Source organism: Trachurus trachurus (genome assembly GCF_905171665.1).
Source record: "Trachurus trachurus genome assembly, chromosome: 7".
In the NCBI taxonomy this organism is placed as follows: domain Eukaryota; kingdom Metazoa; phylum Chordata; class Actinopteri; order Carangiformes; family Carangidae; genus Trachurus; species Trachurus trachurus.
The window spans coordinates 26,247,615-26,275,338 of record NC_139901.1 but is presented as its reverse complement, the minus strand read 5'-3'; the positions used below and the strand labels follow the sequence as shown (position 1 = coordinate 26,275,338).

General features: G+C 40.9%; 1 protein-coding gene across 2 annotated transcripts in view; it reads right to left on the bottom strand.

Annotated features, from left to right (window-relative positions):
- Positions 1-13,338: 13,338 nt before the first annotated feature.
- The window catches only part of LOC310989137 (cadherin-4-like), a gene marked incomplete at its 3' end in the record, with an annotated part of 246,823 nt that continues 232,437 nt past the window's right edge, over positions 13,339-27,724 (bottom strand). For both annotated transcript variants that reach the window (XM_083976052.1, XM_083976053.1), the window contains 6 exons: positions 23,105-23,247; positions 18,459-18,698; positions 18,028-18,264; positions 16,385-16,524; positions 15,355-15,519; positions 13,339-13,545 (listed from right to left, as the gene is read on the bottom strand). In XM_083976052.1, coding sequence (XP_083832178.1) covers positions 13,339-13,545; positions 15,355-15,519; positions 16,385-16,524; positions 18,028-18,264; positions 18,459-18,698; positions 23,105-23,247 — 1,132 coding nt within the window. The remainder of the gene's footprint in view (positions 13,546-15,354; positions 15,520-16,384; positions 16,525-18,027; positions 18,265-18,458; positions 18,699-23,104; positions 23,248-27,724) is intronic.

Sequence of the window (27,724 nt, the reverse complement as noted above, 5' to 3'; positions counted from 1 at the left end):
ATCTGCATGCTACAGCTGTCAGCCGTTCTGATTAGCTTGCCATTCCTGCTTTCAATATATCATGACAAACATAATTACCTCAACATCTCATTTTATGGATTCTACAAATCGCCAGGCGCACAGAGCATGCCAAGTGTCCATCAATTACAGGCCATGGTAGCCCGTCCAGTTGGCTGCTTCGACTTTGTCACACCACTTTTTCTTTAAAGAGTAGGGTAAGGTCTGTAATTTTACTGCAACGTCTAATACTGCTTTGCATTTTAAAACCAAGATTATAGTGTGTCAGATGTAGAAGTACATGAACCTCATGGTCTAACCTTACAGCCTCCCTGCTGGGTCTCATCAGTGACTCAGTTTCCTGCAGCCCAAGGTGGTGGAGAAAGACCACTTGCTGTGACATCGGCCTTTTACTAATCAGGCAGATTGAGTTCAAGAATGGCGACTTTGGCAATAATAGCCATTTATAAAGGTTTGGTATTCATAGAGTCGAAGTTAAGTGGCTATAAAAGAATAGTTATGATCATGAGTGTACAGTTTAATTGCCTTAAAGTGACTGCACAGTGCTGAGGAGAGATTTTAAACATACGTCCTGTGTGAGAGTAGAGATTTCTGTTAGTAATAAAAAATAAATAAAAAGGGGTGGTGGGGGGCATTTGTTTAACAAATTAGTGTTTTGTTAAACAGTTTGCTGCACAAAACTCAATTAAGTAACATAAAAACAAAAAAAAATAATGTTACCAATATCCGTTTTGCACACAAATATTACTTTCAGTCTTTGGAAGTTTTGTAAAAAAGAAAAGCTCAGGATGTGGTGTTAATGGGCTGCATTTATAGAAGTGTTGAACAATTTGCCCTTCATTCACACATTGACACACACACACGTCACACACACACACACACACACACACACACACACACACACACACACACACACACACACACACACACACACACACACACACACACACACACACACACACACACACACACACACACACACACACACACACACACACACACACACACACACACACACACACTCCCTAATTTCACAAAAGTGACAGCTACCGAGTGAGATAAAGCGTTTTCACACCATGAAAAGATCATCTGAGAAAATAAATGATGAATTTAAAACGCAGGTGTCAGTCCCCCCCACCACCACCCTCCCAACAACCTCCACTGTGGTTTAGGAATAAGCCAAACTCAAATACTTGGAGGACAATTAACAACTTAATGTACCTGCTATTTTCTATTGTTGAAAAGAGTTTTAAATGTGAGACTTCGAATCAGTTTCTCAGAAGAATAGATCAACAACACAGCAGTATACGCTTCAAAGTTGGGAACAACCGATATGGTTTTTTCAGGGCCGAATCAAGGAAACCGATAACTGATATCTAGAACCAATATTCATTTTTAGTAATATAATACTTGTTTTAATAAACAAGGTAATAATACTTGTTTTTTGTACACTGTCAAAATGTGTGATAAAATAATAATTTCAATTTTTGTTGAATAACACAAATTCCAACAAAGATCTTGGTTCAATGGGCGGGACACAGTTTCACAGCAACAGTGTTGACTGCAGGCAGAGAGATGACTGCATCATAGCCAAAGGGGCACGTTTTAAAATACATTTATTTTATCGGAGGTCGGTGAAAAAAAAGACCAATAACCAATTATCGGCTATGTAGATAATCGATCGATCCTTCAAAATTCACATTAACTTTATCATAGCTACTAGTGCATGTGTTTATTTTCACTCATCATTTGAATTAATCTTTGTATCAATGACTTAACCCTTTTGGAAAACTGCGCATTATTCCCTGTGCCAAGTAGAGTATCATCACAGAGACATATCAGATCACCCGCCTGCTTGATTATGTGGTCACACCATGCACCAATCACCAGCTGCCCTTCTGCTGCAGGAGCAAGTCATGAACACAGCGGGGAGGATTGTGGGTTTGATTTGTACATCTTCAGCTGTCAGAGAGAACGGAGTGGAGAGCAGAGGATCCGTTTTCTCCAGACTCACTTGTGCCAAATACAGATTTGGAGTAGATATGTTTTTGGACACAATACAGTTAAGAACTTGGAAAGTTTCAGTCGTAGTGGCTGCAGTGATTACATAAACCATCGTGAGATTTAGTTAAAAGAGCGCAGTAGTAACATAAAACAAGTCAATGGAAAATAGAGACGCAATTAGTAAGTCCCCCATAAGGGAGACTGTAAACTCTTGCATGGAAATGAGAAAAATGGAAGATTTGGAACAAGAGAGTACAAAGGGGATTTGAATGTAAGACATTTCACACCCGGCAAAACAATAAGAATATTGTCTTTTTCTGTCTGGGGTTTTTCTCAGCTTGCCTATTATTGTGATTCCTGTTCCCAAAACTGTCCATCCATTTTAATAGGGGACTATATCGCATGGGTGTGGATTGTTTATTTATTATTAATAAAGCTGAATGTGTTGATGCAGCGATTTGGAGTTCTGTATCTGTTCTCCTCTCCAAAGTACATAACACACACACACACACACACACACACACACACACACACACACACACACACACACACACACACACACACACACACACACACACACACACACACACACACACACACACACACACACACACACAGCAGAGAAGATGTCAAAGCAATAGCTAATACAGTAGCTCCATCAGGGCCGTATCTTGAAGCTCTGTGTAGGTAAGTACTGACAGATGGTCGGATCATGTTGACAGTGTGTGTGTGTGTGTGTGTGAGTGTGTGATAGATAGCTACTCTCTGAATAACTGTGGAGCGTAATATGATTTGGATGTAAGAATGGAATCTAAATCTGATTTCAGGCGGTACTATGGGCCCAGAGCTTCACTCCTTTATCTCTGTCCCTCGCCAGCCATAATGTGGTCAGCTGCTGCTGTTCTCTCTGGGGTGTGGTCTCACTGACCGGGGAGGAAAACACTATTGCTTCCCATCTCTGCTTTTAGACGCCTTTATGCCTCTTCGAAATGACTCTCATCATATCATTAAGCTCATCCTATACCTGCCGCTGCCATCCGAGCTGTGCGTTCTTTAGAGAGCTCAGTATGAATCAGATATCTTTTGTTGATGCTGTGACCCGTGGAAAGGCCAGTGTTAAGTTTCAGGATTGCTTCCCTGCATGGTTTTGTGGTTCTCTTGACTGTTTGAACCCGCTCTGATTTCTCTTGAGGGCCCGCTCCTCCCCAACTGCGTAGTTAGTCAGTGAAAGGATTAGATGAGGAGTTCACCGCGGGGGCATCAGGCAATCTACATACAATAACCCAAACACGACTGTGAATAAATCAACATTGATGTAAGACAATAAAGCCAATGTGGTGTGGCTATTTGTTTATTCTTATTACACAGACCGGCGCACTTTGGATCATTCAGAGTAAATGTATTACTTAGAGATGACTCAGAACACAGACCACCTCTGCCATCTCTATTTTACTCTATGTGTGCTGTGTCTGGGTCCAGAGGCGGTCCGGCAGTCCACTAAGGAAACCATTAGACGGATATCCAGTCAGACCTGGGCCATTCCCTCTTTCCCGCATCCTCGTCTGTCCCTCACATCCTCAGGCCATCATAGAGGAAATGAAAGTCACTGATGGAGAATATGGGCAAATGGTTTGGATAGATGGATGACTGGTCCGACTGTGTCTACAGAGCAGCCTCAAGGAAGATATATACGGTATATATACACACACATATGGCTATAAGGTAACATTAGACTAAAAATCGACACAATAAATGCACATCTGTGATACCTGCCTATCACAGAAACACCACCTCCGACAAAGGATCAAAGATCTGGCCAGCGATATGATTTCTAATCTAAGAGTGAATTATCTGAGCAAGACAACATCTGAAATATCAGTCTGATATGTATTGTCAGCTCTGATATGAAGGCTTATCTCAGACAAAATCCCCCAGACTGCCAGTCTAGAAGTAAATATTTGGATCATGAATTTTGTTGTTTATTGATTCAGAATTGATCTGCTCTGATACAGTGTTATCTTGGACCCTTGTGTAATTAGTTAGTTAGACAAAACACTGAGTGGGAAATCTAAATGATTGTCAGGCCATCTACGGTATCACCCATCTTGTCTGGCTCAGCTGATAAACTTATTGTCATGAGAAAGCATGAATTTTGGAATTAGCTGCTCTGACAAATATCTGTGTGCCGCGGCAACACATTTTATGTCATCATGTGTGTGTGTTTCTGTGTTGTAGGCTACAACTCTGTATACAACACTGAAAACATCCAGAGGTGGAATCCAGCCTAATATATTTACTGAAATTGTTCTTCTGTGTTATGCTACTTTACACCTTGACTTTACAAAGCCAAATACTGATTTTTTGTTTGTTTTTTACAGTTGTTCTAAGAAAGTATCTGTTGATTAAGTTTTCACTCACAAACACAAAAGCAGATTCAAAATACGACAGCAAACGTGAGGATGTTCTTATGTTAAGGATCAACTCCTGTGATGCACTGTCCCAAACTTTAACATTATGACAGCTGTACTTTCAGATACTACCAACCAACTGTATATTAAACAGTTAAAATAGATGATAATACTGCCCAGAGTCTGATGACTTTGAGGACATTTGCCTGTCATTGAGTATTAGTACATTGTGGTATAACTTTTCCACATAAAAAAACTTACCAAGCCCTTCAGAGTTCAGGGGTCAGAAGGTCAGTAGGTCAGTAGGTTTGTCCTGGTATTATAATTTTATTGGCTCAACCTCACTGATGAGACAGAGTTCACCTGTCGGCATCATTTGGCCACAGGTCAACAAGGTTTAGTCACTGTATGAAGTTTATATAAGTATCACATGAGCTATGACGATAAGTATGTTGACAGAGAGATTAAGGCACTCATTAGCTTAATTAATGATGTCGTTAGCATAACTTGTTATGTTTAATAAATCACTGTGATTATGGTGGGACAGTGAATGACTCAAACCTTTTTTTTTTTATCACTCTTCTGCTTTAACTCATACATCGTTCTTAATCAGAGCATTGATAGTTTCAGACAGATCAAGTGAAACAGTCCTCAGTGACAAAGGCACTTTTAGAAGAGTAAAAAGTTAGAGAGGAGAAATAGAAGAGTCAGAGAAGTGTGAGTAGATTTTATCATACCTTTGCAGCATATATTTTATATCCATCGTGAGATCAAATATCCTCAGGAGGATATCCTCATTCTTTTTTTTTGTTTTTTGTTAAAAAGACTATTTATTCAGGTCTATTTGCTAGACAATAAAATCTGAATGAATCGAGAAAAGTGTCTGCTCCCTAGTTTTAGTAATACAGCATTTAAAAAAATGAAAATCAGAAGATAATTTGGTGCTTTCAAATATTCTAGTACAGTATTTGATTCACACTGACACATATTCATTCGGCAGACATATAATTAGCTGTTAGAAAATGTGGCTACTGATGATGTCACTGACATTCATATGAGATCCTCTGGTCAAGTGCATAAAGGGAGAAAACAGCATAACGCGTGCGCGCACACATACACACACACACTTTCTCTCTCTAATCATACGATGACAGGCACAGCACCAGTTGTGTGTGTTAATGTGTGTTTTGTCTGGATGCGCCTTAACCAAGCTTGAATACTGTAACTAAAATATGATCCAACCAGATGGAGACTTGGCTAATACTCTGTGTGTTCAGTGAAAAAAAGATCCAGGCTGTCACTCCACACCTTTTTTTCTATGAAACCAAACAGACCATGATCTTCAGTGTTGTGAGTGCAGGACTGGAGATTTTGTTAGGAAGCAAATATTGTCTGTGAACATTTTAAGTACACATTCAGTATAAATGTATTTGCACAATATACAAATTAACATTTTCTTAATAGAAAACATACTGTACTTAGACATACACAATTAGGATTTCTTCAAAACTATACGTAGTCTCTATAGGACACAGAGTTGTAACTTTTTTCTTCTTTTTTTTTACTGTCACCAATAAGACATAAGCACTGTTCCCTCTAAGGTGTTTTACTGTGCAATTGCTCACTGCTCCCCACCTCTTTGCCCAGAAGACAAAAAAAGTTGCACACTCAAATATCCCCGACTAATTTACTGTTTATTTCTCCCTAATGTGCGCTTCGAATTGTGAAATTTATGACCTTAACCGTGGTCTGTAGTGCAACTACAATTTAAGTTTTTGCTTGAGAATTATTATTACTGTTCATATCAAGAATGCTTCTGTGCCAAGAGTTGATGACACCAACTTGATATTAGTTATCTATTTTGCCAAAACGATATTGTATTTTGTTATCATTAACTGTAAGTAGATATGGAGTAGCCTAGGTAATGTTGTCAAAATAATCTGTTATTAATCATAATAGTAATAGCCAATTGTATTGATATTTGGAGTGGGAGAGGTGAGGCCATAGCACCAGCATGTGGACGTACTGTGTACGCTTGAGCCTTCGCTCACAGTCGCTCAAGCATGTCATCAGGGGAGTTGAATTTCTGCTCAGGAGTTTTGAAAATTAGAGGGAACATTGGACATAAGCCATTGTTGAGTTTACAAGACTGGGAACAAGAACTCTGGGAAATAGTAAGCATTACAGCACTTACATCATCACAGCAAACACAGGTTTTCTCACCAGTCTGTTTTGACAGCCCTCACTTTTAATGACTATATTTAGGTTTCAAAAATCATACATAAAAGTGGTTGTTCATTTGTGAGGACAGGTGGGAGCAGAATATGTATCATGAACTTTTGTTTGTGGGTGAATTTATTTTCTGTGGTAATCAAAGAGGTAACCAGGAAACACAGGTAGCAGGAAATAAGAGGTTAACTTAGTGTTGGTTCCCATTAAGGTTGATAGACTCTTATTCTAAACTGGTAAATACGCTCTTACTGCTAACATTGAATACAAATGTATTCCCCAAACTGTCCCTTTAAAGAATGAAGCTGTATTTCTGTTAAGTTAAAAACAAAAAAATGGCCGCCTTTCCATTATACAGGAAAAATGGTTGTGACCTGCAAAAGCCTGGATGGTGAAGCTGGCAAAATAAGTTGCAGTGTAGATCGATATGAGCTGTAAACCACCCACATGTATAAATCCACTCAGGGTCAAAATTCAGCATGGGGCAATTCTGATAATCATGCGACTGTTTCCTGAATTAATCCATTTTGACTTCTCCTGTCATCCCCACAGTCTGACCGGTGGATGAGCAGGAGCTGGTTTCACTTCACCCTCAGTTTTCTTGTAGACGGAGAGGAGAGATTTGTGTATTCGTGTGCGCTTGTGTAACAGCAGGGCTTATTCTGTCTACGTGTGCATTGACGTGCTCTGACAGGTCAATCAATAAGGAGGAGATGCAGTCTGCTGTTGGTTCATTGACCTGCTGTGCTAAGATAGAACAAGCAAGGGGTCATCTCATCCCCCTTCCTCATGCCGCCTTCACCGCCTGCACCGACTGCTAACTGATTTCTGTTTCTACCTTCAGGTTTCTCCTGTTTTCAAAGAGGACGTCACTGAATTACACATTTTAAACAGCATCCAGGGCCAATGTGATTGTTCAGTTTAAGGTTCAATGCCAGCAACATGTTGCCTTTATTTTGTTTGAAATTAATTTTTATAGTTGATTTTTTTTTCTCTTTTAGCCACTTGGAGTCAGTGAAAACAGGTTTAGAACATAAAACAGAGATATTATCAGCTTTTAAATTGATATGATATCTTGATTTGCTTGTTTATGTGTCTATTTACAGAGCGGCATTATCACTCACTGAGAATTTTCACTGTTTCAACTCTGATTTTGGGAAAAAAAATCTTTCTCTTAAAGGACAAGAGTGAAGGCTTCAGGGGAATGAGCTGATACTTGATATAATCTCCATGTTGCTGAGCAGCAGATTCTCCGAAGGTTCTCACTACACATTGACACCTTTCACCTTTCACATTGTCATTACATATATAATTATAAAATTATAAATTATTGCCTTTTTAATGTCTAAAAGAATGATGTATCTTAATGTATTTCATTTTCAAGTAACTGCTCATTCATTGACTGACTCTCTCGCAACATTACATCTGAAGGTGAAAAGGTTCAGACAGTTAACACAAGAAAAGGAAGAAAAATCACAGAAGAAGGAACTCAATAATGTGTATAGCCTATTTTAGATTTCTGGGTGAGAAGGAAAAAAGAAGAAAAAAAGGTAGGAAAAAAGAAGGAAAAATTATGAATTGGATTTGTTTCTATTTTCATACGAGGTTGTTTTGTCAGTGAATTTCATCAGCTTCAGCTCAGAAAGACTTCATTATCCCACCTTGGAAGACGACCCTGTCAGGCACAGTTGACAAATGAACAGCCTTAATTGTGTTGATCGTTTTAGCTTATGTTTGTTCATGGCTGGCAACTAAAACTAATTTGGGGTATGAAACTCAATCATCTGCATATTAAACCCGTGCGAACAGAAGCACATCATAATTTCAAATTCTCAGTGATTTTGATCCTAACATGGTGAAAATGTCTCTGGGAATACATTATTGTATCTCTTTATGCAACACCATTTATGTGCGAGGGACAAGCTGTGTTCCTCAGTCAGTCCTCAGCTATAATGACATGTCTACAAAGGCCTTTGTGTTAATGCCGCCGTGCAAGTGCACACAGGATGGCTGTCTATATGTTTCATTTGCCTGTGAGTACTTTGTTATGCAATTTACTGTGAAAATGTAAAAAAAAAAAAAAGAAAAATGTCTCAGTGTTTGGTCATATTCACAGGAAATTCATGATTTTTTTTTTTTTATCCCTTTCCCCTGAGAAGAGTCTGGTCCTCAGTTGATGTGTTCATACAGTATAATCCTGTTCACATACATTCATGAAGGGAGTCACTGCAGGACTTCATTGAATAATACTCTACACTCAACATGTTTCAAAACCTCTATTTTGTTCATTTTTTCAATCATTTTTCTGTCATTGATTACGATTTTGATAAATGAGCACCACAACCAAAAAAAGACTATGCAAGTACACAAGGAAACTAAACTGAAATTAAAGTAAAGTAAAGTTTCCTGTCTGGCAGTCAGTTGATTTAACAATTTCTGGGCAAAACAATCACAGTAGCATTTTAAAAATAACACTGTTGTGAGGAAATACATCGCTTGCAGAAATCAGCGGGTGTCAAAGAAGAGACAGGAGCCTGGGTTTCTTATAAGGAGGGGAAATTTTATTTATAACACATGGTGCTGACAGGGAGTCTCCAGCTCAGCGTCTATATTACAAGGTTGATCTGCAAGGCTGCGCATGTACTGTACGGTATTTGGAAACCAAGATTGCAGTGGCACTATAAACACACGCTTGAAACAACAGACTCTTTCCGTTTTTTGTTTTGTTTTTGTTTTGTTTTTTTTCTTCATTTTCTTACAAAATGGTACAAACAACAATACAAAATATTTGTGCTGTTGACAATTTACAAAAGAAGTCTTTTGACTCAATAACTGTGCAATTATTTTTTCAGCTTTTTTTTCTCCTCCATTTGAAACTATGTGAGTATGGTACACCAGAATCCCTTCTGGACGGCAACCTCGGTCATGCGGGCTGCGACACATTTTAAAATGTTGTATGATTACTGTAATAGAACTCGTCTGTCCATTATAAAAAGACACATGCAAAAAGCTCCAATTGTACAGTTACAGTTTGCCTAACTCGGTCTGTTTAGCTTCAAGCAAATACTACATTATGTACACTTGGACTTGAGCAGTATCGGGGGAACTTGTCTGAAACACTGCTGCCTGTCTGTCTGCGTTTCTGACCAAACAAAGACAAAAGTCTGGCTTCTGCTGGAGCCTCCCGTCATGTGTGTGTCCATGGTCAGGCAGTGTCCAGAGTGAGACCGAGCGTCCTTTAACTAACACCAGTCAAGAGAGGCAGTAGAGCCACCGCAGCCAGAAGACAGGGATGGACTACAACAGTGCGATGGTTCTTCCTTCCTTCGTTCTCATTAGCTAATTCTCCCCTCACTCCAGCAAGGGAACATCAATAAGACAAGTGGACCAAGTATGTAACAAGTAATGATCAATCTTCCTTCATTTCCCCTCATAAATTGCATTTTAATGGGGGTCAAGTTTGACCAACTCCACTGATGATTTGCTGCCATGTGTCATTGCAAGTCATTGATAACATTCAGTATCATAATGGCATTGTGTCATGTATCTGTGTGTGTGTGTCTGTGTGTGTGTGAGTGGGAGGGGGGCTCCTGCTATGTTTGGCCCTGAATCTGATAAGACAACATGAACATGTTCTATGCTGTGAATGGATATGGATGGCCTTCAGAGACGTTGGCGCTCTGCAGCTGAATCAGAACAATGCTCAAAGAGTTTATATATTATCGAACACTCACATATATACAGTAAGGCCTAGAGGAGTGAGTGTGTGCTAGTATAGTCTGTACAGATCGGTTTGAAATGGGACCTTTTCACCATGATTTACTTGGAACAGTGACACCACCAGTATGGCTGTAAGCCCATTTCGAATCACATAGATTCTCTTAAATGCACATGGCTTTCTGTGGTGAGATATACCTTGCCAAGTTTTCATTTGAAAAAAAAAAAAAACTAGAGTGAAAGAGAAATGGAAAAGACCACACAGAAACAGATAAATCATTTCACCAAATGTATAAAAAAAGGTCTGTTTGTACAACATTTAGAAGTCAGAAATAATCACAAATAGCAGAAAGTAACAGCTGTGTTTATTTTGTCAAGATATTCTGTATGCTGAGGAGCAATTGGATAGATAAGAGCTTATCCAGCAGCAGGCTGAGGAAACCACTCCTGTTCTCATGTCTACTGTCTCAGCTGACAGCTGTCCTGAAAAATCGCTGTTGTCAGTTTTCTGTACCGGAAGGTGCAATTTAAACCCATTTATCTAAAAATCTAAATGAAGAGATTTCTACCCTGTTAACCTTATTAATCATACTTTGACCTTCCTTCCTGTGTTTATAGTCAAATCACACGCTCAGAGTTATTTCTTTTTAATAGCATGATGAATATGTGCATTAACAGGGGGAGTATTTTCCATTTATCGCTCAATTCTTTTCCATCCACTCTGAAATGATTTTTTTTTCCTTCACAGTGGGCTCTTTTTTTTTTTTTTTTTTTTTTTAACCATTTTTATGGCCATTTGGAAAAAAACTGAAGATTGTTTAAATGAAGCGTTAGCAGGTGAGGAGCAGTTGAAAAGCGGCAGGATACAAAAGAATATGAGAGGAGAATCTTTACCAGCACATCATCTGAATAACACTGTCATTACAGAGATTTCCTCCAAGCATTCATTATATTCATAATTAATAGAAGATCTGGTCAGTCCATATGAAGTTGAAAGTGGCTACCACAGAGGAGCATTTCAATGGGCACTCAGAAGATAAGGAATGATTAAACCTTTCTATCATTTACCAGCATCTCCCTGGTCCCTCTGTGAAATGTTTTGCATATTTAAATAATTTAACACAAAGACTAAAGCTCTGTTTCCCCCCCACTATTCTCTATGTATATGCAGTTCCAGGGGGCCTGAAATATGATTACAAAAGCCCAAGGGTGGTGCTGAGTTTTCATTAAGTCACAACACAACTGTCTTTCAAAAATGTCTGTCTTTTAAAGCTCTATTACTGGAGCTTTAGTTTTGCGGAGTCTGCTTTGATAAAGTGCAGAACTTCAGAACAGACTTTCACTTCCTCTAACTTCTTCTCAAAAACCTCTTGAACCTCAAGCCAAAAATTTCAGGAGAAAATTTGAGATGAATGAAATGCTGCCTGAAGAGACGCAGATTGTGAAGGCGCTAAATCCCTGGCTGAGGCTCAATTCCCCCAGTTTCTGTGACAGGGACCAGCATCAAAGTTTGTATATTAAAAGTTTGTCGAGAAACAACAGTGAATCAACAAAAGAAGAAGAAGAAAAAAAAACAAGATGTAAAAAAAAGAGAGGGGCTCAGAATGTGGCTCAGACGAGCTCACGACTCTATATGTAACTATCAGAGCTATTTGAAGTTATCTAGTGTTTTCTTTTCCCTCATGTTTGTACAGTTTACATAGTTTTCTCTGACACATTTACCACACAATAACTGGTGCCATGTTAATAACCTTTGGGTGGAGGGATAAACATGCAAACCTTAAATGATCTTAAAGGCAAAGTCTCCTTAAATAACCCTTGTATATACTTCATATACAGTAACATTATAGAGGTAACACACTTGACTTGTCAATCTTCAAAAAATTTAGGAACAAGTTTTAGGTGCAAATACTCAGAGCTCAAAACAAACACAGCTGCTATTGAAGCCACAATAAACAAAGACACGCGATGCATTTCTTCTCTAAGACAGTCCCATTATGTATTTTTGTGATTTCAGTAACCACATTCAAGTTGGCTGTGATCTAGGAGCACAGATATGCCTGACTTGAAAACTTAATGATTTGTCCATAACTTACAGACACACTGTAGGCCTATGTACAGTATGTCTACATAAAGCGCCCTCGTAAGCCAGTCAATGCTCCTCTGAAACCAGCACTGACATCTCCCGCAGCTACCACAGCCCTGCAGGACCGCAGAAATGACAAGGGAAGGTCTGAGTTAAAGGGTCAGGGGTCATATGAGGGCGTGTAAGCCCAGAAAATGGCAACCAATCCTGAGTTAGCGGGAGTCTGCTAAAATACGCACCACTGAAGGCACTTTTTAAACAACAGTGCTTCTGTTCTAAGTAATTCAAGTTCAAGAAAGAAGGACTTTCTTATCTGTGTTCTTCATTTTATTCCTTTTGTTCCCCTCAGACAAAGCGAGAAGCTCAACCTAAAGCTTCTGCAGAGAGGCAGGCGGGGGGAGGGGGGGCTGACAGCGAGGGAAAAGTGAAAACCCCAAGGAATCGACTCAAATCTAAAGGGAGTGAGGACAAAAAGAAAAAAAAGCTGCAAAAACTAAAGGGAAAACAAAATCAGACAAAAGTTTACTAAAATCTACATCTGGCATAAAACATAAACTGAAACAAAAGCAGAAGAGTTTGAAAATGCAAACTATGAGAAGCCTGCAATTCAGAGCTTCCGTTTCAGTCGAAGACTGAGGCTTAGAGCAGGTGACGGTTGAGAAGAGCACCCGAAACTGACTCACGGGGACTGGTCCTCTGTGGTGGGTAATTTGATTGGTTGGTTGGTCAGTCAGTTGGTCAGTGTGAACAAGTGGTGTGTTCAGTAAGGGTGTAATAGCCCCATATGTTATATAGGGACAGAGCATGGCAGGCCAACTGACGGGACGAGGGTGTGTGTGTGCGCGTGTGTGTGTGTGCATGTGTGACCGGGCAGATTTAATCGTCATCCCCTCCTCCGTACATGTCAGCCAGCTTCTTGAAGCGTGGGCCCCAGTCGTTGAGGTAGTCATAGTCCTGGTCCCCCGTGCTGGAGGAGTTAAGTGAGCTGACGGAGCCAGCGGTGGAGCCACTGCCCTCATAGTCAAACACCAGCAGGGAGTCATAAGGAGGAGCGGTGGGGTCGTTGTCTGCTGCTCGCAGACCCTAAACAGGAGGAAGATGAGGAAAGGCAGTGGTCAGTGATGCCATGGCTCAAAACAGGCAGCTTGATCAGTGATGGAAAAGCAACACGTTGTAAGAAATCAACTCCAGAATTCAGTTTTCACAAGAGATGGATTAAACTACAAGAAAGGTGAAAGCTGGAGCAGCTGAAGGTCAGGTGTTGTGACACTGAAGTCCTCTGTACGGCCGTTCACTCACCCTCATGGGGAAATTTGTACTCTTTGTAAAGAATAACACTTTTCATGGTGTAACTGAATACATAACTGAATTATTGTCAGCATTTTAATGTGACAATTGATCAAGAGTTAATTTTATCACTGGTGCATCATATTTTACAAAGCTGATTGTTTCATGCTAAATTTAAATCCTTTCCTTGTAATTACACAGGATGCGTAAAAGTACTAGTTCTATATTCCCCTCTGAGATGTGTAGTGTTTAACACAGAAGTACATCAAAGTTGTACTAACACTGGACTTAAAGGGTACCTCCGCTCCGACTCCGATTTGACACTGTCATGGGGAAACTTGGTGCAACTGCATATGCAAAAAGCCTTTGATGACTCTGCTGATGAATACATACTAATCTGCTAATAGCATTACCCCAACCATGTTGCTTTTTGGGTTATATACTGTAGGTGCCAGGTTAAAAAAAAGAAAAAATGTAAGTCAATCATGATGTTTAAAAAATGCAAGGCACTGATTTATCAAGCCTAGTGCTGCTGTAGCCTTTGTGAATACATGGTATTAGAGGTTTTGCTAGCACTATGTGACAAATTATTATGATACAACATTATCATATCATGATACTAAGTTTTGAATTTTAATATACATGTCTTCAAGTCTTGGTGAAAATCTTATAATTGCACAGGATTCTTCTGCACTTCCTCTGCAGGTAAATCTGATTCCTGTAACATAAAAGCTGTGCACATTTTTGAGGGTCGCTATAGCTAAAGCAGTCGGCATATTTCATGTACGTGTATATGTTGGCAAGGAGCTCCTCGGGTCGGTTCTTGTTTCTGAATTCGATTTATGTAACCTTTAACTTTATTCATCAATATTTTGTTTCTGTTTCATCAATAAGATGTGAAGCGTTCTGTATGTTTTCTGCCAACGCTCAAACCTGTACTTGTTTCTCAGAATGACAAATGAATGCCTTTGACCTGAAGGGTGAGGCGGGTGAAGAGAATTTGACTTCATCCACTTCTCGAAAACACAGAGAAACGCTATGGATGGAAACCTAAAAAGCCTCAACCCCCAGGGAGGTAGTGCGTGGCAGGAACACCATGTGTTTGCTGTGTTTGTGTTTTACCAGACTGCTGGAGCGATATCAGGTGAGTACATGTGCGAGTGAGGGAGAGATGGGGAGAGAGGAGGGAGGGAGGGAGGGGAGCGAGGGAGGAAGAGAGAGGGAGTCAAGGCTGGATGGATCAAAGCTGAACAGCTGCCAACACCTCTCGAGTGTGAACGCGTTGTCACGAGTCTGTCAATCAGCATTTTCCAGCATCAGTGTGGAGTTGTGCGTGTGTAACAGTGCATGTGTGTGTGCGTGCGTGTGTGAATAAACCGAGCACAGTCAGAGCAGCTGTAAGGTAAAACAAAACTCAACATTGTTTCCATCACCATATTGGAGTTTACATATTGAGCGGCATCCAGAAATAAGTAGTCGTATTAAGTGTCAGATCGAAGGAAAGTGAAAGTGAGAGGCCGGCTTCCCGTGGGAGCAACAATCTAATGACACTTGAGCTCTTGTGCGTGCGAGATGTAAAGTGTGTCTACACGCATGTAAATTCACCTCGTGGATGAAGTCCCCGATGTCTCCAGGATGGGGCACGACAGGTCTAATTGGATACTGGGACTCAGGGATGATGGGACGTTCATCCACCCGGCGGACACCAGGCGGCTTGCTGATGATATGCTCCAAGGAGTCGGGCTGCTGCAGCTGGCTCAGGTCATAGTCCTGCACAGCCACAGGGGCATACAGATGTAAGCAGGGTGCAGGTCAACATAGAAAGTGTGTGTATAAGCCCTATTCGCACAGGATTACCGTAGTATTACCTGGGGACCTCCGGTAATTTGTAATAATTGCGGAGGATGTCTGTGATCCTGATCCCGTGCGAATGCGAATGCCATGTCTGTAATTTGTAAAGTAAAAATTCCACCGCAAAAAATTACCTACCATGTTTCGCCAAACACAGACGTCCCGTGATAATACTAGTCCTGTGGGAATTTGCATCTCAGTGATTGGGGGGTATTTGTTGTTTTTATTGCGCACCTTTTTCTACTTCTTCCCCGGTTGAAACATGGAGGCTGTGGTGAAAATAACGAGTGGCAATTTTGACACCATTTCAGGTGCAAATACAGTCTTGTCTCGGTACTGGAGGCCCATTCGAAGAAACAACAAACTCAGATCCGTAAAAAGAGCGACATTTCTGAGGATATTGAGATGGATGACGTGCGTAGCAGCATGCGGTAAGGAACATTTTTTCTATTTTTCAACAGGCTTAATACAAACGCCATGGCAGCCCGTTATCCTGACAACAACTGTACACTGTTCCGAAGTCACGTTGCTGCTTTGACATTTTATTTACAGTTGCCATGACGACTACATACCAGTACATGACGTGCACAGCTTTGACGTCATATCCGGGCCTTAATGTCAGTAAATTCGAGTAAAATACAGACTTCACTTATCGCGTGCGAATGCACCGCAAGAAACACAGACGTGGGGGGGGTTGATTTACAAAGTACCAGCAGCCCCAGGTTATACTAATCCCGTGCAAATAGGGCATATGTGTGTATATGTGTGTGTCTGTGGATCTCACCTGGTCCTCTTCTCCTCCCCCCTCCTCGTCGTATTTCAGGATGTTGTCTCTGACGTCGTCTTCGGGGTCAATTAGCAGCTGCTTCGTCTGCCTCTCCTTCTCTCTGCGCTTGATCCACACCACGAACAACAGCACCATGCCTGCAATGATACACACATGATGAACCTACAGGGCAACAAGCGACACCGAAAGAAACAAAACAAACTCAAACAGACACTCAGGAGATATTTAACACCTGTTATTACCAAGATGAGGAGCCATGCTCGATGCTCTTCGAGGCTGAGCCTAATGCTTAAAACAGTATGCTAACATACTCACAGGTATAATTTACCATGCTCTTAATTAACAACCTTGATTTAGCTTCACACTAATTAGCACAATAATACAAAGAGCCACTATTTCAGGTACTTGCTCATAAAGCAGTAGATTGTATTGGAGAAATGTGTCTTTTGAGCAGATGACAGTGTCAGAGTAAAATGTCAGCACATCACCAAAATGATAACAGTATATCCTGAAGGGGAGCATCATTAAACTGACAAAGCATCAAACAGCCGTTGAGACATCTCTCTAACTTGAGCTGTGACGGCGTAAACACCAGTACACTGAAAATGTATTTCACTACATGTTGATTTTACTTCAACAAACCCAGTAACTTTCCTCCTTTTGCACATGATGAAAAAAGAGCAAACAGCTCATGTTAAGCTCATGTGGCCGTACACTGGTTTACAGTATGACACACAATGGTACGACACAATTTACATCAATACAAAACCTCTTATGGGGCAGTTTGTGTGGACGGTTGGGTTGTGTGTAACTTTGACACTGAAAGATTGATTCTCATAATTCATTTCCAGCCAACAGTCATTTTTAGGCCTCAACCAGAGCCTCCGCAATGCCTGACCAGAAAATAGTACAACAAATATTGACACAAAAACTCCTCTTGTTGGCGTTATTTTATTCATAACTTTTATCTTTGTTAAATTTGTTTGTAGCTTTGTTGTTGCTTATGTAAATTATCTATGTCTGGTTTGTGTGCCATCTTTGAAAAGACATTTCTAGAGTGGGTGGGCTCCCCTTGATGAAATAAACATAAAGATAAATTTGTTATATAAATTGTGGGCCTCTTCCACAGCTTGAACTGGTGGTTGCGGTAGTAATGGCGAGGACGGATCATTTACATACAATATTACGTATTAAAATATGTTGGAAAAATCTCACAGCTGAGTGTGAATTTGTCTATAGGACTTGTCTATATTTATATTTATATGTATGATGTAACTCACAGCAACAAAGAAAGCCGGCAGCATGAAACACTGGCAAGACAGATAGCAGCAGATATTTACCCTACTAGGAAAAGCAGACAAAAACTTCTTGTTGAGAGATGCCGGAGAGGATCCCAGCAGTCGAGACATTCATCCATAATACAAACTATTGTTCGTGTTGTTGTATCACAGCCTGGTGAATGTTTAATGGCTGAGCCCTGAACTGCGCTTTTTTTTTTTTTCTCGACAGAGAGCGCAAATCAAAGCCAATCACAGGCAGCTGTAACTTTTCACGTTGTATGTATTTGTGTGGGTGTGTGACACGTCTGATGGGAGCGTAGTGTCACTGGATGAATACGATATGAACAGCTGATCACTCACTGAGCAGTATGATGATGCAGATCAGGATGGAGATGATGGCTCCCGTCCCGAGGCCGGCGGCTGCCACGGCCCCCAGAGTGGTGCAGTCCCCGTTTTCATCGCAGGGACACACCTTCACTTTGATGAGCGACCTATTGGACAACGGAGGGTTCCCCGAGTCTGACACAATTACAGGGACCTCGTACACTCCCGGCTCTAAATATATCTGGTACCGCAGACCCAGACGGGCGTAGTCGCCTGTGGAAAGAGGACAGAGAGAAGAATGTTGCCACTCTTTCTAATGGGGTTTAGGTTTTCTAAAACCTTGAAAATTGAAATCACAAAATGTGATCTTGTACATGTATGGGCACGAACGGTGCAGGAAGCTTTATAACAGACATCATTTTCACATTTCCCCTGGTACTGTGACTTCTACAGTGAGACTTCCTCACCACTAATCCGAGAAATCGTCCAGTTGCGCCGGATGCTGGTGGGGTAGTTGGGCAGCTCGAAGACAAAGGGTCCAGCGTTGGGATCAGTGTCGGCGTCGGCGGCAGTGATGTTGACACCGTTGATGTTCTTGTTAATCCTCTCGCAGATCTGAGATTCCTTGGGTATGAGCGCTGGGGGGTTGTCATTAATATCTATCAGATAGATCTGCAACGTGCCTGTGCCACTGGCTGCAGGAGAGCCTGGGGGAGAGAGCGGGAGAGAGAGAGGAGAAAATAGAATCATGACAAGAGGAAAAGATGACATGAAGATGTGCGCAGCGAAAGGAATGATAGTGACGGAAGAAGGACGGGAGTTGAAGGCCGACAGAGGGGACGCAAATAATGAAAGTGAATAAAAAGGGAGATAAATAAAAGAAAGAAAAGAGATTAGGTGAAAGGAACACTGTTTATTTACAATGGTAATGTTAGAGGTAGAGATGATGTACTGTAGAGCTGGAGGAGAAGTTCTGCTGCTGACAGAAATACTTCTGACACTTGTGCTTTCCAGCTCCTCTTTTAGCCTCACAGCCAAATCAAACCCATCACAGTCGATCCAGATGCAGACACAGAACATCCAATTGCCTAGGGAGGGCTTAGGTACAATAATGATGACTGTAACACAATCAAACAAGTCCTTGTCTGTGTGTATTTACACAATTCTACGAGAGTCATCTATGATTCAGTAGATAAAGGCCCCTCTGTCTGCAATATTAATATTGTACTGTATTTATTGAAAGGTGAACTGGGCATTGCGGCACACTGAGGCCTCCATTCTCAAGTACACAATGAAATGCACTTCTAAATGCACATACTATGTGCCCTTACAGGATACAGTATCTCCACTCGGACTAACAAACATACAAAACAAAAATACTTCCTGTGCACAGATAATCAAGCTCTCTTCAAAATGAGCTCCACTGTGGTTTCCCACAGCCCTTAAGAAGAAGAATAACCCCTACATTATTTTAGTGCAACCTGAAGAAAAGCAGGGTGAAAGTGGTTGTTGCATTCCTACAGTGCAGAGTATAGCAGCCAAACACATGCATTCTATTTATGATGCATAATGCATTGTATTTATTTACGATACATATATAGTAGACATCAATAACTGGGCAGATTTAACCAAACAAATACATTGTGTGCTCTCCTCCGGGGAGGTTGAAGTTAGTGGGGCTTCTTTTGAACAGTGGCTACAGCACAGGACTGACTCATTGAATATGCCATGAATCTTAACAACAATCTCATTATACATGCAGAGGTGAAAATGTTGCTTGTTAGGGAGCTCTGAGACTCCGACATCAGTGCCTGTAGACTTAACATCGCTGCTGCACCTGAGTCTGTGTTTTAAGTCTGTGGAAACTGTTACAGCAATTGGAGAAATCTGGCCTGATTCGACTGCAGGCAGCCATTGCGGGCGCTGGTTCACTAGAATATTGTCAGCCTTGGCCTGTAACAACATGCACTGGTGCCCAGAGACACACACCAACACACACGCACACACCTCAGTTGCAGACACAATCTTGAAGCCTTTTGCACTGACTGAACAGAGCAACAGACCATCAGCAACAGCATTAATACAGAACTGAGGGTAAAGAATAGACACTTTAGGCAATCAGAGTAGGATAGCAGAGCCGGGAGAAGAATGCATGAATGTGTATGTGCGCTATGAAACTGTGGCACAGAGAAATCTGAAAAAGAGAGTGCTTTAGCTGTATAAAGCTCAGAGCTGTTTATTGAGTGTGTGTCAGGGGGTGACGACCCTTAGCTGCCTCCAATTACGAGCCATTTCCCCTCTATGCCCCACTGGCTGAGCCATTGGAATCAAGCGACCCCAGGGCCCATCTCTGGGATGAGATAAGGGCGATGTAATTTACAAAGAGATTTATGCAAAGCTGACAGATCTGCCAATTAAACATGGCAACAGAGCAAGACATTTGCCACATGAGGAGTGAGACACAGTTAAAGACGGAGGGCTGAAAGTGAGTCCGTTGACAGTTTAAGCTCTGTCTGATTGGTAATACTATGATTAGTGCTGTAGATCACTAAATAAAATGCAATTAATAGATAAAGACTTATTAAGTCATCATTAAAGGTTGTGCCATTAGGAGTTTTAGAGGTTTTAAGTGACACTTATCAACTGCTTTATTTCACCTAATCCTCACTTTCACTCAAAACTACACAAGTCACATATAAAATGAACAATATATCTACAGTACCAGCTCAATTATATAAAAAAAAGACATAAATATTTATAATTATCTAACAGCTTTATCAATAGGCACTACTTTCATATGCATTGTTATGAACACACATTGTTGATGTACTGTCTTAAATGCCAATTTAACACATCTACGTGCCAAACCACACATGCACGCACAAACACACACAGGCAGGCACACACAACTACACACAACTACACACGCCACTGCAGCATTCTGCTAGTTTGTTAATCCCAGCCATGTATGGGGGACATGTGGAAGCAGCTTGCCACAGCTGATAGGAGAATTATGTGGGTTTTAACCAGCTAAATAAATAATTATGTTTGTGTAAATTCCTCAAAAGGATTTGTATTAACTCCCTTTTTTGATGGTGGCTCAGAGATGTGAGGCCTGGTGAAAAGACTTGTAGCAAGCCTACCATATGTTCTTTGAAGAGCGCACAAACACAAACAATAGCATAGGTGTTTGAAAAGGAAAGGTGTGTGTCAGAAAGGTCTAAAGCTGCAAGATTGTGTTGGGGGGGGGCAACAAAAAAAATATGGTGGCAGTACAAGTGTACTTCTCACCGTGCTGTCACCACCTCTCCATGTTCCATCCTACTATCCTTACTGTCTCATAGTACTTCTTAACATAATCCCTCGCGTGTTATGACGGCTGGCACTCCAGCAACACCCACATAGTAAGACTGATTTACACACACACACATAACTTGAACTGCTGGCTTCTCGTCTTGTGGATTTGTTACAGTCCCAATATCAGTCAGACCTTGTAATAACATGCCTGTCTGAAATGCACTTTACAGAGGTCAAGTGGAAAAAAGCTCAGTCATGGAACAGGTCATACACTGAAATGATAAAGAAGACAAGAAACTACAAGGTTAGAAAAAACTAAGGGAGATGTTTGTAAAGTCCAAACAACAGGAGCACGTCAACCTCTAATCCCACTGCCTCTCCCTTCCCATCATCACAACAGATTACACATCATGGTGTCTGACATTCATCACAGTCATCACAAATAAATGCTCAGACACACACACACATCATCACTGTGTTGGAAATGAGTGCATTCACACATGCTCGCAACTATAAATACAGCAATGTCTCAAAGCCAGCTCAACTTAAGGTAAACACACCAGTGCCCTGCACGTCACTGATAAGGCAATTGGGGAGGGGGAAAAGTATTCCCTTTTTTAGTTGAGAAAAAGCACACACACTCCCATTTGAGAAAAAAGGAACTTATTTGTTTGCTGTGATTGAGTTTGTGTTCAGTTAAGCTTGAATTTCAACTTTGAGGCTGAGCAAATAATACATAAAATGTCTAGAAGGGGAAGGAGAAGGGAGAGGAGAGATGTTCTTTTATTTCTCTAAATCTATTCACATATCTTAATTTTTATATTATTCTATTATACTGCACATATTAAAATAGCGTAGGCAGCTGCAGCTTGGCGCATTGCTATTTTAATGACCTAGTATTTGCCACACAATCATATTCTAGTTGTCATATTATAAAAAGTGCAAATGCATTTTTTGGATTATTATGAATCTTTGGTGAGACAAATTTAGTTTAGTTTAGAAAACTGGATTCACCAAATAGTAAGGAAGATGTGAACAAGAATATTTGCTATTTAAAATACAAGGGGGAATCACAACTGCACTGGTGTGAAACTAGTCAAGACACCTCCATTTGCATAGTACTTGCATAAGGCCCCTTTGTTTTTCAGTTACAATCTATTTGAGATTTTCTTTAACTGTAATCTGCATTTAAATGGCCATCATTTCCTTAATTGTTTAATATTGTCACCAACAAAAAGTTACCAGCCCTTATTTACTTCCTTATTCACGTGTCTGCTGTTGGTTTGAGGCTGATTTCATAGATGTTTGATTTGGATTTAAATGTATGTTATACCGTAGAATGCAATATCAGAATTATTTGTGAGCATTACTATGAAGTTTCCACTTCTGTGATCACGTGCTGCAAATGCTGGGACTTTAAAACTGTGGGAATCTCTGACACAGAGAAACATGCTAAAGCAGCATCCTTTGATCAAAACTGCATTTATCTTCTCTCTGTTCAAGGAACAAGCAGCCAATTCTATAAATCATCGTGACCAGTGTGAAAATGATAAGGTGCAAATGGATTCGGAGTAGAGAGGGTGGCTTGATAAAATCAGTGTAATCAATCACAGCAATGGCTAAAATGTGCAACATGTAAACTATGCAGTGTCCTTTCTGCAAGTTAGGTTTATATTTTCATGTTATATTCAAAGTCATTTAAAATACATTGCATCTTAGCTCTGGTATGAAGTGTTTTTGTGGCTGTAAAGTAAACAGTGAGGGACGAGGAATGAGCAGTTGAAGGATAAAGCCTGTGCATGAAAGAACCTCTTACCATTGTCTGTTGCCAGGAATGTGGCCTCATATATATTATTTTTGACATAGATGGACTCCCGGTCAAGCATTGCCGTGGTTATTATTTGGCCGTTGGTTCTGTTGATGGACAACCAGTCTGCGGGGTCATTCAGCTTTGAATACCTAAAGACACACAAGGACAGATCGATGGAGAAGTTAGCGCCAGGGTTTCTGTGTTTACAAGCAATTATAAATTTTCTCTTGCATCTGTGTATACTTGGATTGCCTGCACATACACACTCTCACAAAATCACAACAGCCTGACCTTCACACAGTTTAATTCTTCATTGACTTCTCCTCCAGAGCCTGCAGCCTACAGTCAATTTCACCTAATTTTTCACTCCTGTGTACCAGGCATTGGAGTCAATTACCTCTCCAGTTAAGCACTGCTGCAGCTGTGTGTGTGTGTGTGTGTGTGTGTGTGTGTGTGTGTGTGTGTGTGTGTGTGTGTGTGTGTGTGTGTGTGTGTTGCATGCACATGTTCTTAGGTAAGTGCTTTCTTATGCTGGAGAAGACAAAACCTCCTGACAGGGTTATAAACACGGATGTTTTGGTGCACATATGTTTGGAAATGTTTCTGTGGATGTATGGGGAAGCTTTGTATCGACTGGACACAGGATGATAGAATCTCGGTAACTGATTGTCAAACAGGAAAGTGGATGTGGTAGCAGGTGGCGACGCTCCCCAGGGATAAAGGGCAGGAAAGGAAGAGGGGATCATCTCCAGGATTGAATCCCAATCTCACTCTGATCTAACTGTTCTTGTTTCTCTGGCTTTTGTCGCTTTCGGCTCGTTCCACACTTTCGGTTTTATCTGATGTCAACCCATGCCGCCTCACCTCATCGTGCTGTGCTTTTGTATTCATACATTTTCTTATCCCTGGCTGTATCTTCTCATCCTCCACTCATTCTCTCTGTGACACATGGTTCATCAACTTCCACCTCTTCTGACTGCAACATCACTTTTACATGTGAAACATCATCCGTGAACATGTGACACCTTGGCCTTTCGCAACAAGGCTTCTACATCAATCCCATTTCATTTACTGAATGTCAGATTGGGCAATAAGGCTGCGTTTTTATATGGCTTACACTCCCCGCTTTTAAATCCATCTGAATTGAAATGGATTTGACCCTAACCTTGCTTTTATATTTATTGAATTGTTGTGTGCTTCCTGTCAGTATACAGATGACTTGTTTATTTGTGTTTGATTAAATGCCGGATGTACTTACATGGAGGAGAAAGGGAGCTTAGGGGTTTGGGTGGCAATACGGAGGGGGGGTGAACAGAGGGTATAATCTCTCTCCTGCAGTAAGGGAGGTGGGATTTTCCCAGCAGGCAACGGGCATGATCCCAGGCGTAGCACAGTGCGGGGAAAGGGATGACAGAGATCACATTCCCACACTCTAGACGGTTTCACACAGTCTAGCCAAACCCATAGCCACTAGCTGGCGGACTGTGAAATCACCACCAGGACTACAGTGAGTCCATCACAGTGGGAGGGTGGGATAAAAGGGTGAGGGAAATGATCAGGAATGGGTGGGAGAGGAAAGAGAAGCGGGGAGAGGTGACATTCGGAGGTAGCAGCATGGCTGTATGATCTGGTTTTAATATCCTCATTAAGACTGACTTGACACCTACTGCTATTCTGTGTCCAACTGCATCTCTGTTGGCTTAGTCATGCCAAACGAACGCTCTCTGCTGCGACTGAAAAGAAAAATGTTCTGTCTTTCCAGGTACTTTTTACTGAGCAGACTAAATTAAAGCCAAGGACCAAAGATACTGTTCTGGAAAAAAAAAAAGGAATAGCTACTGAATTGATCAAAAATAACAATTTGACACAACTCTCATAATGTGTATGCTAAATATGTAGCAAGAGCCAGCAGATGATTAGCTTAGCAGCAGGAAACAGCTAACCTGGCTGTGTCCTAGATTAGAAAATGTGCCTTAAAGCACCTCTAAGGGTCACTCATTTAAAACAGCATATCTTGTTTAATCTGTACTGAACTGGAGTCTGGAGCCCTGGAGATTCTGCTAATTGCCTGGCAACTGTACAGTGATGATGTTAGATTCCAGGAAGTCACTACTGCCGGTACGTTACTCCACATAATAATAAAACTACCGGTACTTATTATTTTTAATAATAATGGTTTACATTTATATAGCGCTTTTCTTTTTTAGAACTGCAGTTTGTATAATGATTTACATACAGTAAATTATAATTATTGTTATCTGTTTCTTATGGTATGTATGTCCCCGTCTATAAATGTGAGGACTAGGGATGGAAATTAGCTTTGAGCTAAATCCAGCATATTTACATGACGTCATGTGTGCGTCACCAATTTGTCATTAATGTGCATCGTCCTCGTAAAATAAACAATAAATGAAAGGAAATAAGAGACATACATTACACAGTTAGCATTATATGAGCTGGTATTATATTATTATTATATTTCTATTATAGTATCTCTGAATATAGCTAAGCTAATTATTGGCTGACTCTAGTTTAATGCAACAACGGTGGTATGAAAGTACTCAACAAGCTTTCAGCAAGAAAATGGATAAGTGAATAAACTATTCTTTTAAATATGAGAGCCACAAGGGAAATCATACCAATCTCAAAGGCAGAAATCACACATCTCGGGCAAATTAAGCCAAAACTATGTGCGTGGCTCAACACAAGTGAGAAAATATGTTTTTGTTTTAAGTTTTTTTTTAATATAAATAATTTGGATTAACTGACCCTTTAATATGGAGGACAGGAGAATTAAAAAAGAGACAGGAGAAAATGGTTTGTGCGAGACTTCCTCTTCAGTAATGGGCTATAAAATACCAGTGGAAACAATTTTTTCCAGGGCACATTGCATGATAACACAAGTGGATGGGTGCCCTCTGATGATAAAAGCCATATCACAAAGGTTTGTTCACAAAGCAGAGAGCTCTGTTCACCACCACGCTTTAATTAAGTCTCCCAAACAGCCCTCAGTGCAGATGTAATAAACCTTATATGAAGCAAATGAAGTCCTGAATGAACAGTCTTTGCAGCTGAGCCCATTTCCAACACCGTGAATGCACAATCTCCTGTTTCATTAATCCTGTTCTTCAATAAAACTCCAAATAGGTTAAGGACAGAATATAGTTAGCCATTTTCACTTACTTCAGTTTTTCTGATAGCGCCCTGTAAACAACAGCGCTGTTCTGGCCATTAGAATGATTCCTGTGAAAGCACTCGCTGTGTTTTTGTTTACAGGTCCCAATTGTCAACAACATTACTGTGGGCAATTGGCAGTCCCTATCGCTAACTTTTTAATGGAGTGCAGTGCCAGTTTTTTTTTGTCCTATTGGAAAGGTAAACAGTTTTTGTTTACTCTACTGAGAGAAATGTTATACTGTGTGAGAGTTTTACTGTTATTTTCTATATCCTATTTCCAGGGCCTTGCTGTGCTCTAGCTCCTCAACCTGAAGGCTTCTCTCGTTTGGGAGTTGGTTGGTGTGTGAGTACAGCTGGATGTATGATTAGGCCTGGCAGGTTAGTGATCTTAGCAAGCAGCGGGGAGAGGTATGACATTTATTTTTCAAAGCCCCGACCCTGAGGATGAAAAATGCATGTCTCAAGCTTAGTCAAGGCGGTTTGGGTAATCATTTATGCCAGTGTCTCCAGTCCCATGTCTCGACCTTACTGGTTGGGTGTCTGACAGGTGATGTATGATGCCTCACTCTCCCCACCCTAACCCCACTCCCCACCCCGCTCCCCCTCTGCATGCCATGCTCCTGCCCACATTGCCTCCTCTGCAGGCCCAGCAGCAGCACTCTGTCAGTCTGTCCCTCCTTTGATAAGCACCTGTCAAGTTCAAACCTTGACCTGGAGTCAGCTCACCATCCCCAGCTCCCTCCTGCCTCCCTCCACAGTCCCTCAGGTCTTTTTTTTTTCACCTTACTTTGTACTTATTCCCTCCAAACCCCCTTTCTTGTCTCTCTTCTCTTTATATAGCTCCACCTTTCATTTGCAAAGACATACTGCTCTTTGTCATACGCAAAGACAGGCACCATAAATTACATGTTAACGCAGTGACATAAATGTCTCCCCCATGCAAACAGACATGTCAACTAAGTACTTGATTGATGGGGGTTTGGGAGGATGAACACTGAGATCAGTTCTTCTGTGTGCTAAAAGTTCAAAACTGAAACTTTAATAAGGTGATGCGAACACTGGGGGAGGATTTCACCTGATTGTCACTGAATTTCTGTTCTTTCAGAATAATGAGGAATCAAGAGACAGAGGGAACAGCTGTGATTAGTGCCCTTGCATAACAGTCTTGAGTGGATACCTTTTATGGAACTGGTGTAAAGCAGGGGGATTGATAGTGATCCTAGCCAGATGGATCCAAATGATTGAGGTGGTGGTTTGCCATCTCTACAGGCCTCCTTCCGCAAGTGGTGAGAGCAGAGGAAGGAGATTTGGTTTTATGTTTGTGTTAAGGAGACCTTGACAGACCACAGCATGCTTGTAAAAGGTTAACTTAATTCCGAGATGTACAAGACTGCAGTCTTGCACAGGTCATGGAAAAAATAAGGAGGAAACCAAAGTAGTCAAAGTGAA